Consider the following 14,749-nt stretch of genomic DNA (forward strand, 5'->3'; position numbering starts at 1 on the left):
CTGCCCCGCCCTCCCACCCTCCAGAGGCCTGTGGACCGTGCAGAGAGAGAAGCGGCCTCAGTAAACAGTCTGCCTGGGCTGCCACTTGGCCAGCCCAGCTTCCTGCCTGTTGTTTAGAGAGTGGGAGGGAGGCCGCTCCCCTGCTAGGGCAGCTCCCTGGTGTCTCAGGCCAAGAGAGGCTCTTTTCATTCTGGGGTAGAGCTTGTCCCCGCCAGCACACAGGGGATCTCAGACACTTACTGGTTGGATTCCAAGCTACTTGCCACTGTTTTACCCTTCTCTTTGGTTTACTACTGAAATAGTTACTATGGCTAAACCTAGTATCCAACATTTGCACAGTTCTTTAGTGGCCACTTTCACAATTGACTTAGTATGTTCCTGTAAGGCCAGCAGGCCAGATATTCTCTTCGTTATTTTGCCCGAGCGAAGACTGCAGCTCGGAGCTGCAGAGCGGCCCTGCATTCTCCGGCCGTCAGTGTTCGGTGTCCGAGGGATTTGGGAATCAGGAGGCCCGGCTTCTAGTTCTTGGATGGTTGCCCAGGGCCGCCAGCAGCAGGGCCCTGATGCCCACGGCCCCTCAGGGATTTCAAGGCATCGGGCTAGGGAGGGCTGTCTGACATCTTACCAAGCAGGACGGTTTCTTCTTTAATACACTCACTCACTAGTGTCTGCTCCATTTCATTCTATTTGGCTTAAACCAGCCCAAGTCCCTTGTTACTAATATTTTGGAGAAGGAAGCCTTTCTGGATGGAGGCCTCTGGAACAACCACCACCACCACCAAACCGGGCACAACTCAGAATCAGACTTGCAGTCCATCCCGTCATTGTTAGAGGTGTCAAGTGCCCGTGGATGGGCTGGCTGCGTGGCGGGACGAACATAGGCCCTTAGTCCCACCACTCAATTCCCCTGATCTTGGCAGTCTCCAGAAGTGAGTCACCAAGAGGCTGGCCCTGGGTCCCTGACACACGTGAGAGCGCTGCTAGCTGACTGCAGGAGTGGATTTTGCTCAGAATGATTAGCAACTCATTTCACAATTTATGTCCCAATGTTGTGCTGGTCAGTCTGCACTGGGAGGACTCTGGCCCCTGCTAGGCCTGGCACATAACAGACACTCAACAAATATTTGTTCAATGAATGACACTGGCACACTAACAGAAGGGTCCCCAGGATGGTAAAGGGTCTTCTGAAGGGGCGGGCCTTGGGAGGAGACTCAGGAAACTTGAGCATTCGGCCCTGTATCACAGAGCCCGCTCAGAACTTCTAATCTGAGAGCACCCGGTGCAGGTCCGGATGGGAGACCTGGGGGTGGGGACCTTTGGACTGATCAGGCCTGAGAGAAGCCCCCCCTCAGTATTTTCTGTTTGGCAATTTTGTTGCAGCTCCTGGTGGTAAACCACATCAGTTCAGACCCTAGGGTGTGCATGGTAACCACCCAACTGCAAGGTTCTCTCCTGCCCTCCTGCCTAGGAGACTAAGGTGACCGCAGAGCTCCCTTGTGACCAGCACGAGCAGGGGTCTGGCTCCTTGGCAGGTACGCCAGCCTTCTGAATTCTTCATCTTTGCAATTGGAGTCGGGTAGGGGCTACCACAAAGTCAGAAAGAAGACCAATAAGGATCTATCAGCATGGCTGCTTTTCTAGAGCTCAGACCTCCAGGTCTATCCACGAGGCCACGCCCTGATTCCTCTGTGCTTGTCCCAAAGGCACCCTGGCTGACTTTGGGAGAGAGTGGCACCTACTGCAAAAGGTTGTTACGAGTTGTTGGAAGGCATCTGGGAATGCTGCTGTTTGGTTCCAGAGCCACTTGGCAGCCTTCCATGGGAGTGTGTACAGACAGACGATTTCTAGAAGAGCCCTCTTGAGAAGGCTCTTTTCAGTTCTAAACAGTCCCACAGCTGCTTTTTAGTCCACCAGGGACTCAAAAGCTTTTGTAAGTTCCGTCCTGTCAGTCTTCTTCCTACAAACACTGCCAATATTTCCAGCTTCAGTCGCCCTTCTTCACAGAAGACCTTCAATCAACCATGCCTTAGCCATGCCTGGGATCTGCTGGAAATTCTACCCCACCCTTTTGGAGTCCAGGCACGGGAAAAGGAGAAAACTATAAAGTCCTCTTTCTATCCTAACACTTACTTGGTGATCCTATCACTGGGCTGATTGAGGTCACTTCATAAAGGCCCCAGCCTGTGCCAGCTCTTTCAGGTCCTCCTTCTACTCCTTCAAAACTCTCTCTCAAGGAATCTGTTTTCCATCCAACTCAGCAAACTCAGATGCTCCCTTCTGAGGGGGCAGAGTCCAAGCCAGGTCCCTGGGGACACAGTGCGGAGCTGAGTTCAAGGTTCTAGAGAATGCTACTTTACAAGCTGGGGTGAGATAATGGATTGCTCAAAGTTCCACTCATGCTTGGTAGACTTCTTCAGCCTCCTGTGTTCCAGCTTCCACCCAACTGGATGCTTCTCTCAATGAGACTCCGAACCACAAGGCAAATAATATATCAACGTAAGATCGTAATCAGGTTTTTATTTTCACAATCCCCTACTGTCCAACTAAGTTACTAAGTTGTTAAGTGCCCACAAAGAAAGGACTAAAGGTCTTACTGCAACTTGGGTCTGGAGATTTTTTTTAATCCTTTTTTAGTTCAACATAAATGAGAAAGAAAAAATACTTCTGACATTTTCAAAGAACAGAAATAGGAAAGTATATCCATATACATTCAACATATACTGCGCATATTGGTTACTACAATACAAAGCAATGATTTTTTAAAAGTGTAGTTCGCAAGATGGCACGGTTAATAGGCTCACTGGCTTTCATCTGGGTGGTTGCTGGAGGTGGCAGTCTGCTCTTCCATCAATACAGTACCATGAAAACGGAACAGGCTGAGCATGGGGGTAGGGGCGCAGTTGGGGGGCATCGGAGTTGGAAAAAGCCCAGAGAAGTCAAAAAGTAGCTGTTAGGGCTTTCTTGGTAGCCTCCTTCTGGTGAGTAGTTGGTGGCCCCGCTAAGTGGAGGGGAGATTGGGGACCATGGAAAAGATCCCAAGAAAGACTCTTGCTCTGCAGAAATCCACTCGAGGGATACTGGGTCCAGGAGCTGAGCTGCCAATATCAGTGAGAAGGACAAGCTGCATGGGGATCCCGTCAGCGACATCAGGATGGCCATGCTGGGCACCCGCTTTCTTCTGTGCAAATTCAGGATGAAAGACTAGGAGGAGACTGGGGACCTTTTACTCTCCTTTACGAGAAAAAAAGATCAAGAGTCAGAATATTTAACTTCTCTTTCTTGTTTTGAAGATCAGAAGGAGATAACCCAGATCCTCTGTCAGCCCCCAGCCAGCAGAGAAGACTTTGGTTTCTAACAGTGAAGAAAAATAAAGATAGTGACACAATAGCTATTGCATATGCACTGCTTCAACTGGGGAAAGGAGACCACTATTTCTGTCACTGGCACAAGTAAGAACTGGTCACAATTACAATGTCTAAATAAAATACTTTGAACAAAAGGTGCAAGTCACAATTCAAATAGAACAGAATCTGGTTAAACATTTCTCTTTAAAACAAAAATTCCTTTTGTTTTTATTTATTATTAATAATAACAATAATAATAATAATAATATCAACATTTACCAAAAACAATTCCTACATGATAAAGAATTAAAATAGGGGCTGAGGATGCCCAGGGAGGAGAGAGGCAGGACCCAAGACAACCTCCTATTCTTCTTGCCTGTGACAAAGAGGCTGAAAGGGAAAGGCATATATAGATATATACACACACACATATATATGTGTGTATATATATATATATATATATATATATATATGAAGACAATCCTTTTTATAGCACAATATAAAATGAGGATGAAAGGTGACACAAAAAGCATAATGCACCACTATTGGGTGTTCAGTCCATGGTTGGAACCAGTAGGATGGCAAAGGCAACCAACTTGCCATGTGACAGCTGGGGAGCTGAGTTATAGAGCAGGGCAGGCTCTCACTGAGACATTCCGACCGGCAGCCCACCAACGCCAGGTCACCCTCAGCCTCCACGCTAATGTTCTGATATGATCCTGGCTGGGCAAGACATGTCCTTCAGTGATCCCAGCAGTAAAGACCTCCCCAGGTTCAACGTTTTGCTCTCCAAGTCCCATGGGCCATCACCCTTCCTCTTTCACTTTCCCAGCCACTGTGATTCCAGAAGATGTTATCCTTTAGAATGTGCTTCCTCGGAGGAGCAATGCTGAGGCCTGGAGGGTGCTCTGTGGGTGGAGGCTGGGAGGGGAGAGGCTGTGGGTCCCCTGCCTCTGTACTCTAACTGCTTTGCCTTTCTGTCCCAAAAACGAAAAGAAAAAGAAAGAAAAAAAAAAGGAGAAACGAAAGAAAATCACCTCCAAAAGAAAACATATCAAAAACAAAACAAAGCAAAACAAAAACAAACCAAAACCCAACCCAAACCAAACCAAAGCACCAACTCAAATACACCAAATACGCTTTCACAAAAGGTGGCGAACATGGATTTCCTGTTTATTTCCTTGGTGACTTGGTCATACAAGCAAACATGGCAAAACCCCCTCAGAACCCAAAGAACAGCACACTGATGAACCAAATGTGAGGAAAGGAGCCACGACGTTCTGGGTGGAGAGAAACACAATGGCAATTTGGCGCAATGCTGCTAGATACTGTTGGTTTAAAGTCAGCCTCTTCATCTGCGAGCTGTACACAGACCTGCCAACAGAGTGGACACAGAGGAGAATCAGTCTGAAAAGACGACGTCTCAAATATTCAATTGAAAACTTCTTCATAAATGCAACTGGTTCACTTTCCCTCAGGCATTTTAAGAGGTTTGCCATACTGAGGCTCTAATATGGATTTGCCAGATGGCTTAACTTTCATCAAGTCTTTTCTGTCAAACAGTTTTCAAAGACAGAGCCAGTACTATGTACTTTTAGGCATTACTCCAGACAAACTGGTCAACTTATCCATTTTCTACCACTGGCCTCTGATCACATATTTCCCCCATCTGGAATATTCTGCCACTTACAGCACAGCCTTAAAAATATGACTGCACATGTTTTCTTGCTGGGTTTCATCCTTCAGGACTGAGTTCGAGGACCGCCTCCTTTCCTTATTACCCTGGCCGTGTCCCCTCTGTCCTCTAAAGCTGCAGCTCACTGACTGACTGTCTCTGTGAAGGCTACGGCACCTATAACACGTGTGTCTTATGCCCCGTAAGTAAACCAAGGGACTACGGCCAGCATTTCTTCTGTGTGTCCCCTACTGACACCCCAAAACAACAAGCATAGTGCTTAATGAAAGCGCAGGAAGATGCAAAGACCAGGAGGGCAAGAGTGGTGTTGGCGAGCTCACTGGCTACCACGCCTGGAAGGGATCTCTTGACGGGATCAGGAGCTGACACTGGGCCAAAGGGCTGGTCTGGCCCTGGCCAGGGGGATACTCACTCTCCATTTCCTGTTACACGCCTGCCTGTTCCATGCTGAAGGAGACCTCGGGGTGCTTGTAGCTGAGCAGAATGTCTGTAATACACGTTGATGGATAGCAAGAGGAGTTTAAATGCTGGCTGCCATCAGTGAGGTCTGAGTGCTCATGGCCTCCTAGACTCTGCCCGCTCTCTGCAAGACCAAAAAGAACACAGGAGATTTGCAGGGAGCTAGGAAGGTAGGTGGGCAAAGGGGAGAGAAGGGAGGGAGAGAAGTCTGAGCACCCTGTAGCTGACTCCCAGACCTGAATTCGAGCTCCTAACAGGCCCTCAACGTGTTGGGTGACTGTGGGCTGGGGGCCAGGATACTTCCTATAGTCTCTAAGTGTGTTATTGTTCCCTTTTCCTTGACTGTCTCCCACCATCAAGCACTATGAGCTACTGTAGTGAGGGAGAAGACAGACTACTGCTCCTTCTCAGACTTAGCTCTTTAAGGGAGACGACGACCTGACTGCCAGCAGACACTGACTACTGGCCACTCTGTGTTCCAGGCATTGTTCTAAGTGCTTTAAACTCACTAAGCCATTCATGTCACAGCACAGTCTAGGATACAGGCTCTGCTGTTTCTGCCACTTGACAGAGGACAACCTCAGGGCTCAGAATGATTAAGCACCTTGCCCGTGGAGCCTGTAAAGGGTGCAGTCAGAATTTCCTGCAGACCTGTCCATTCCAAAGCCGATGCTTTATATTTATTATGATGCCCTCCCTTTACTGGTTCTAAGAGAGAGAGGAATATTCCATTAGAACACAATGCCCTCTAATCAGAACCAGAAAAACAGTTCTAGAGTTACAAAGCATCACAAACAGAAATGTGATACCTCTGCTCTCAACCAGAAGACGTGCTCCTTCATGCACCCACATTCAGGGGAAGAGAAGTGGGGAGGGTTTTGTGTCCAGAACCCTTTGGGGATGCTGTGGCTCTGCTTTCCCATGAACTCTTTATACAGAAGAGGGGAGCAGTCCCTGGTGAAGATGGAGAGGGGGCCCTGCAGGAACTTCCCCGGGGTGCCCCATGCATAAGGCCCTTACCCTCATTTTCCCCATCCTGAAACTGCTGACTCCCCATGAGCGAGGACTGACTGAGAACTGCATCTGACATCCGTGCGGAACTAAGTGCTTTCCCGGCCACGAGACTCATTCCGGGCAAGTTATCTAGTTGCACCTGCAGAAAACGTTAGGAAAAGAAGTAAGGATACCAGACAACGTGGCACTCTCAGGTGACCCTGCGAGATAGCGGTTCCCTCTAAAAGAGCAGTCTCAGGCATTTACTCCCAAGCAGTACCATCCAGACTCCCTTCCTCTGCAATGCCATCCTGCCTCAGCTACCCCCACGCAGTGGGGAGGGGTGGGAGAAGGCATGGTGCATCTCTGCTGCTGGTCAGATGCCCTTGACACCTATATGGCCCACCAAGACCCTGTTTCTGACACATCCCCATTACCACTAGGAGTCTGTCTTAGGACAGCAGTGTCCAATAGCACCCTCTATGAGGAGAGAAATGTTCTTTATCTGCCCTGTCCAATATGGAGCCACTCGCCACAGTGGCTACTGAGCACTTGAAATGTGACTGAGAAACTATATTTTTATTTTATTTTGTTTTAATTACAGAGGGTCTCTGACTTATGATGGTTCAACTTGCGACATTTTGACTTTACAACAGTGTGAAAGGAATAGGCATTCAGTAGAACTGTACTTCGAATTTTGAACCTTGATCTTTGCCTGGGCCGTTGATCTGCAGCATGAGCCACTCCTGTGATGCTGGCAGTGGCAGCAGCTGCAGCTCCCGGTTGGCCCCGCCATCACCAGGGTGAACAACCGACACACTGACAGCCATTCTGCACCCACACAACCATGCTGTGATTCCCTTTCAGTACAGAAGCCAATAAACTGCATGAGATAGTCAACACTGTATTATAAAATAGGCTTTGTGTGAGATGATTTTGCTCAACTGTAGGCTAATGTGTGTTCTGAGCACGTTTAAGGTAGGCTGAGCTAAGTAAGCTATGATGTTCAACAGATTAGGTGTATTCGATGCATTTTCGACTTAGCATATTTTCAACTTATAATGGGTTTATTGGGATGTACTCTCATTGTAAGTCGAGGAAGATCTGTACGTTTAAATTTGAAAAGCTCCATGTGGCTAGTTACTACTGTAGTAGACAGCACTGCCCTCAGAGTCCGCCCTAGGAAAGCGAAGCTTTGCTACGCCAGACCAGCTCCCTTTCTCTGAACACATTCAATGCAGCCACCAGAAACCTAACCAGAGCCTGAGGGTGCACTTGCTGGGGCTTGAGTTTAGACTGTTTGGGAAGAAGTTCAGTAACGAAGACTAGAGGGAACAGATGGCAACTACCCTTGATTCCTCAGTCTAAAATTTGGGGTATAGATTCCACTGAAAGTCTACTGCAGTTAGGGGCTGGTCTGTTAGGGTGGTTCAAAACATGCTCCTATAGTTCCCAGAGGTGCTGGACTCTGGCTGAGAAGAATGGAGAAATAAATGCTACCCCACATTACTAAGTTCTGCTTTCAATGTTGGCACTGCTAGGATCCCACCTCTTAGAAGCAGGAGGGGACCAACATACGTAAGCATCGTCGCTGTTCTGAATCGTGTGGTGTCTCTGGAGGGTCCGGGGCCTGTGGTGTTCACTGACTGAGGGGCGTGCTGGGTACCCAAGTCCATTGTGATCTGGCAGCTCCATTGCTTGTCCTGGAGAACTTCTATCCATGCAGTTCCCTATGACAGACTCTGAGGAGACAGCAAAATAGGGTCAGCAGACCTAGAGTTTCTCCCAACATTGTCGACTCCCATCAAAGAAATGTCTTACAAGGGACAATAAGCAAGGGTGAAGACCACCTGTGCACTAGCTGCTACTCCTCAGCTAGCTGGGGATGGTGCTTAGAGGAGCCTGGACCAGCTGGTCAACCACCATCCTACACTGAATATGAGCCTCTTTATGAAGGGGTCATACCCTTAGGAGAAAAATTGCATATATGGGCGGTTGGCTGGATCACAGTGAACCTCTCCTTTTTTCTTCATTTCTCTGCTGACTTGACAGTGCTATGTTCCCAAACCTAGACACACATAAAAATCCTTCTTGGAGCTTTCTGAAACCTCTGGCCTGGGAGGATGGCCTCCATTCTGTGGATGCTTTCTCTCTCCTTCTTTGGCTTCCACCTCAGAGTACCACACTGCTCCTCTCCTCTGCTTCTCAAACTACCACTTCCAGCTCCTTTCATGGCTCCTCCACTTTTTATAAGCAAGCACCCTTTACAGTGCTATCCTTGATCTCTCTCTCCCCACACTTTGGCAATATCATCTATTTTCATGGCTTCAACTATATTGCCTCTATGTAAAGAATTATGGGAATGCTCTTTTAAGCTCCACATCCATAATTCCAACTATTTACTAGATATCTTTCCTTGGATAGCTAACCAACATTTAACACTTAACACGTCCAATTTCAACTTCCCTCACAACCAGCCCCTCCTTCAGACATCCTTGTTTGGGTGCCTATTTTCCTAATCCTGTAGGTGTGAACTCTTAGGGTTCCTGTTGATTACTTACTTCTGGTTCCACATCACCTTAAGTCTAAAGTATCTACCTCTGCAATTTTGGTCACTTCAGTCCCTTTCTTCCCAATCTCACTGCTTCCACAGACCCTATTACCTCTTTCCAGGATTACTACAATAGCCTCCTAACCATCCCTCCATTATGACCCTACAAAGATTAATCTCTCTATAGGGTACCCCAACACCTCATTTTCACAACACGGTCCCAGCCTATCTTTCAATGATACTCACACTACTCTCCCCTATATTTTAAGCTCTAGTCAAATGGGACCACTTACCTCTTCCCACCCATTCACAATTCTGTGCATGTGCTCTGTTCCCTCTCCCTGGAAATGCTTGATTCTTCTATTTCCATTCCTGCCAATCAAAATCAACTCATCCTTCTAGGTCCACCTCAAAGGTTATCATCCTTATGAAACTTCCCTTTCAAACAGAAATAAATCCTTTCTTTCTTTAAATGTCAGAAGATTTTATTGGACTCTGATTACTCCAACATTATTCTTGGTACCATGTTCAATTGTGTACTTGTCTTAATCACTCATATTAGACTAAGTTCTTTGAAGACAAGAATTGTATCTTATGCATGTCTGTGAGTCATCAGTGTTCTGGAACATGATCTCTTTAACTGAAATTTATAAATGCTCTCTTAATATTGGTCATTAAGTATAATATTGGTCAGAGTCATGCAACCCTATGGATTGGATTTTGGAGAGAAAGAGGAGTCAAGAACAATACCAGGGTCATGCCTAAGTTTTGAGGATCCTCCTGGTAGCACTTTTGGCTCCAGTCCTTACTAGCCTGGGACTTGAACATATGTTTTGTTTCTTTGGTTGGTTTTTGAGTTAAAGCTCCTTGGCAACTACTGGGCTTATCTCCTGATGAACTGTACCCTGGCAAAATGAGATTTTTAAAAAGTTTTTTTTTTTTCTTTTGAGGAAGATTAGCCCTGAGCTAACATCTGCCAATCTTCCTCTGTCTGCTGAGGAAGACGGGCCCTGAGCTAACATCCGTGCCCATCTTCCTCTACGTTATATGTGGGACGCCTGCCACAGCATGGCTTACCAAGCGGTGCCATGTCTGCACCCGGGATCCGAATCGGAGAACCCCAGGCCACCGAAGCAGAACGTGCGCACTTAACCGCTGTGCCACCGGGCTGGCCCCTAAAAAGTTTTTAACAGGAAACACAGCCTAATGCTAACTGTACCATTCTAATATCTATTTGAATAATGAAAGTAAAACGTACTGCTTGAGTATTGGGCAAAGGGCTTCAGGTCTTTACATTCAAATGGTCTCCTCTAACTATCAAGGTTAGGCCTGGGCTTAGGGGCTGAGGTACGATGTGGGGGAGGAAACTAACTGACATGCAGGTTGTTGGTAAGACAAAACATTCTGGAGAAAAATGAGAGGAGGGGGAGCTTCCAAACTACCAAAGATAAAGGCAAGTGAGAAACTTTTTCAAAGTTCTGTGAGCAAAGAGGTCAAAGGACCAGCCAGATGCCAACTCTTTTGCTACTGAAGGCTAAAAGCCAGCAGAAAGAAGATAAAAGAGCGCCTATACCAAGACTGGCTCTGTGGGATCAGCTCACCCAGTCTACCCACCCAGCCAATTCCTCTCCATGGGTACAGCTCAAGTGCCGGCCCCAGCATCAAACAAAACACACTGGCAGGAAGTGATGCAATGCTGGCTCTGTGGAGCGAGGAACTGGCTCTTTGCTCTGCTTTCCTAAGGAGCAATACAAGTGGGTGCTTTTTACTTTCTCGAAGTATCTTCTAACGCCTATATTCTCTTCTTTGAGAAGAGAATCTACTCAATTCTTTTTTTCTGGATAGTAACGCTGAGTGCAAATCTCATCAGTTGTATCCCTTTGCTCCCCATAAAGACAAACATGACAGCTCTCCTGTTTAAAGATTTTTAAAGGATCGTTATCAAACATGAGGAAGTGGCAAAGCTAACAAAAGGTACACTATTCTGGCTCTTGTTATTTAGTTCCTTCCCACTTCTTCTAGAGGCCTCAATGTGTCTGTTTGTTGGATATGTATGCTAAGTCTCCTTTCACTCTTTTTTTGAGTTTATTTTTCTTTCTGAGAATGGGTTTTTCCCAAATCCAAACACCCATCCTCCTTCTGGCCCTGCCTTTGGGAACGTGACGTGGATCCTGTCCTCCTTGTCGGTTCTCTTCCTAGCCTTCAGGTCTGGTGCCAACACAACTCAAAGTATCATCAAGACAGAGCAAGCTACTGCTTTACAAATTATGTGATGAACCTTCCTGACTCCCCAGCCAGAGCTCAAAAGCACAAGCTCTGGGGTCAAGAAGACCTGGGTGTGGATCCTGGCTTCTCCCGGATTCTCGCAGAGTGGGATCTTGGGCAAGTTACCTGACTTCACTGGGTCTCGGTCGCTTTATTTGTCAAACAGGAGTTCCTCCACAAGTATGTAAAGTGCTGACTAGAACCTGGCACACTGTAAGAGTCAGTGAAGACTGGTATTATTTATACTCATTTCAGAGATGTTATTTCTGAGTGGATAAGAACATACTGAGCCAGTTGACAAAAACAACCAAGGAAACATTTTTATCACAGAACCCAACTTCCAGAATTATGGGGACAATTTACCCATATATAAGTGAACAAATGAGTTACTGAAACTTTGATTTCCAGAGAAGAAGCCTCTGGTTTAAGAGAGACCAATGTAAGTTAAAACTAGATGAAAAAGAAGCTTATTAACATGAGTTGGGTAACAAGCCGGAGTTCTGTCTGCTCAAGTTTCAATATAATCCATAGGTCAAAGATCTGGAAGGGCTAGCATCCTTTGTTTGGCATATATGCTTGGAAGGCGTAGAATGGGAGCCAAGGAGGCATAAAAGAAAGAATGTAAGGGTAGGGGATCAGAAAACTTGAAGGCAGGATCCAGTCCCACCACCAACAGAGTGTCTGAATTTGGGTAAGTCATTTCATCTCTCCTCACCTCAGTTTCCCTATCTGAAAAATGAGGGTTGTTTGGGGGCTCAAAAGACAACATACATGAAAGAATCTTTAGTAAGTTATAAAAGACTACACAAGTAAAGTATTCTCCCCAGTAAGAGTGTTGTCTCCTGAGCTCAGAAGTCCTTTGTGACACTCTATAGATGCGACCCGCTGACCAGTCAGGGGAGTGGGAGGGGCTAACCCACTGACCAAAGGACATGCAATTTAGGCTCAAATCTTTGGCATCCTTTATGCTAATTCAGTAGCTACAGCAGTTGTCAGGCTCACCAAAGCATATATAAATACTGGGGGAAGAGGACTTCTGAGAGGAGTGTTCTCGGGTATTTACGAAAGCAGAGCTGCAAACTTACCTATGGGAGGATGAGCCTCTGATTACACAGGGGAAAACTTCACAAACGGACACAAGGCACACCACACATCTGCCCAGGGAACTCTGGGGCAGCTTGCACAACTCTCTATTGAATCTGTCAATGTTGACTCGCCCTTACTCATTTACTGGGTTTTAAGAGAAAACGAGAGAAATGACATGTGTGCATATTCCTCTTAAAGGTCCTGAGGGGTAAATCCTTGCAGTGAGTCATCATTTTACCCCTCTGTGAGGACAGAAGCCCACTAATATTGCTGAAGCTGACTAGGCTCAGAGAAGAGGATGCGGTTTTCTTTGTGAGTCCAAGTTGGTAACGTCACTGTGTAAACTGGTTATGCTGTTGTCCTTATTTACTTGCCAAGTAAAAAAAAATCAAGTGTGTGTAACAGTACAGAAGGAAGATGAACCTTATTTCTACTTCTAGAGTGGCAGACAGGGAGATCACAGGCAGCGTGGGCCGTGGACAGCCCTTTAACTTCTACACGTTTGGAAAAAAACATTTGGCATGCGACCTGCTCAGTGCTCTGGCAGTGCCTGGCTCCATACCAACTGGTGGCAAACAGCCATAAAGGAATATATGACGGCACTTAATCTTCCTTGACTAACATCAGCAACCCCTGTTCACCTACCCTTAAAAAATTTGAGAGAGATCACACTAGCTCTACTCTTTATAATCATACCTCTTACAGCACTCACTACATAGCTCTTCATGTTTATGAGCTTGTCTTCCTTTCCCCCAGTGGAATATAAGGTTTCCGAGGGCAAGTTCTTTTTCTTTTCATCCCCACATTCCCCAGCACCTACAAAACAGTTTGGTGCAACCTAGTCATTCCATAAATTTGTTGACTTTCCTCTGTCATGGAAATAACAGATGAAGAGTTTTGGGCCTAGTGTGTAACTACACAGAGATGGAGGCACCATTCAAGGAAACAGCAGCCATTCCTCCCTGTCCAAAGAGATCAACAAGGGTGAGCTTCCCCTGCTGGCCTGCAAGGTGGGGGAATACAGCATTACAACCCTTTCTTGGCAAAAGTGACAGCTAATTATCTGATGATTCTTCAGTAGTGTAAAACTGTGAGCTCTCAAGTTTTTAAAAGAATAGAATGCCAGGTTAAAGCAAGACGAGATTGTGGAGACTCAGTTTCTACTGTAAAAGGGATCATAGCGTATACGTCCCAAGGTGGTTGTGAGAACTAAATGAATAACTGAGTTGAAAGCACCAAGCACGGAGCAAGCATACTACAGACATGAATTCCATTCTCCTCTTAGGAGGCATTTAGCTGATACCCCTCGCTACATAGATGCAGAAAGGGAGGACAGGTCATAGACCAGGCCTGCGGTCACAGAGTAAGCTCACGTGGTTTAAGGTAAAGACAATGGGGACATCTCAGGATAAGAAATTGTTTTCAACACAGATGGACATCCCCAAGGGGATTTTAACTTGTGAGCAGTATTGGGCTCCCCTTGGGCATTAATTTCTGTACTGCTTTATGTCACTATACTGGATTCTAAATTCACACGGTAATAAACTTGTGGCTTTATTCATTAAAAGCAACTGTATATGTGGTTTCAAAAGTCATAAAATAGGAGTAGATGTTAGAAAGACATAAGTTGAATAGTATTCAAGCAAGAAAAAGGTACACTTGTAGCTAAAATTAAAGAGTAAGTTAAGGGTAAGATGGGTAGAAAGAAGGAAGAAAACCCTCCACAACACACTGGCAAGCAGGGCAGGACGCAGCTTCTGGAAAAGCTCATATCAAAGGTCAGGAAAAAAAGACTAAGGAAAAAGAGGGCTTTGGGGAAAGATACTGGCACAAATTATAATGAGGCAACAAGGACAGGGTAGTTCTGAGCTGAAACCTGTAGGGATATACTTAAGGCTTGATTCTTCCAGAAACCAGAAGAGGTGTTCGTACGGGATGCAGCCAGATCTAGACTAAACTCTGGATTTAGAAAACCTATGCCCCTAACTTTTACTAATTCCTTCACGTACACCACACTCAAACCAACCAAGCCTGCTTGCTTTCGCCCGAAAACAGCCCTGAGACATTCACACCCAGTGGTCTTTCCTCAGGCTCCTCCCCTAAATCCAAATGGCGAACTCTCTTCATCTACCAAGACCCAACTCAAATGCCCGTTCCTGCTGACCCCACCCCACTGCTCGGATGGAGAACCATCTCTATCTCCTCCGCGCTCCCACACCACTTGTGCCAACCACATTCTGCCTTACTTCGGGCACTGAATAGATCACAAGCTTGCCGGCAGGCAGGCTCCTCTGACAATTATGGGACACAGGCAAATTCCAGCTCTCCAGTCTTTCTGCACATAGGAGTGACGGG

At 46.3% G+C, this 14,749-nt stretch overlaps 1 protein-coding gene across 4 annotated transcripts in view; it reads right to left on the bottom strand.

Moving 5' to 3' along the window:
* Nucleotides 1-3,357: 3,357 nt before the first annotated feature.
* The window catches only part of SIK3 (SIK family kinase 3), a 239,746-nt gene continuing 228,354 nt past the window's right edge, over nt 3,358-14,749 (bottom strand). For all 4 annotated transcript variants that reach the window (XM_046684959.1, XM_046684958.1, XM_046684956.1 and 1 more), the window contains 4 exons: nt 8,071-8,234; nt 6,520-6,652; nt 5,453-5,623; nt 3,358-4,718 (listed from right to left, as the gene is read on the bottom strand). In XM_046684959.1, coding sequence (XP_046540915.1) covers nt 5,466-5,623; nt 6,520-6,652; nt 8,071-8,234 — 455 coding nt within the window. In that variant the 3' untranslated portion in view covers nt 3,358-4,718; nt 5,453-5,465. The remainder of the gene's footprint in view (nt 4,719-5,452; nt 5,624-6,519; nt 6,653-8,070; nt 8,235-14,749) is intronic.

This window comes from Equus quagga, chromosome 14 (assembly GCF_021613505.1).
Source record: "Equus quagga isolate Etosha38 chromosome 14, UCLA_HA_Equagga_1.0, whole genome shotgun sequence".
Classification (NCBI taxonomy): domain Eukaryota; kingdom Metazoa; phylum Chordata; class Mammalia; order Perissodactyla; family Equidae; genus Equus; species Equus quagga.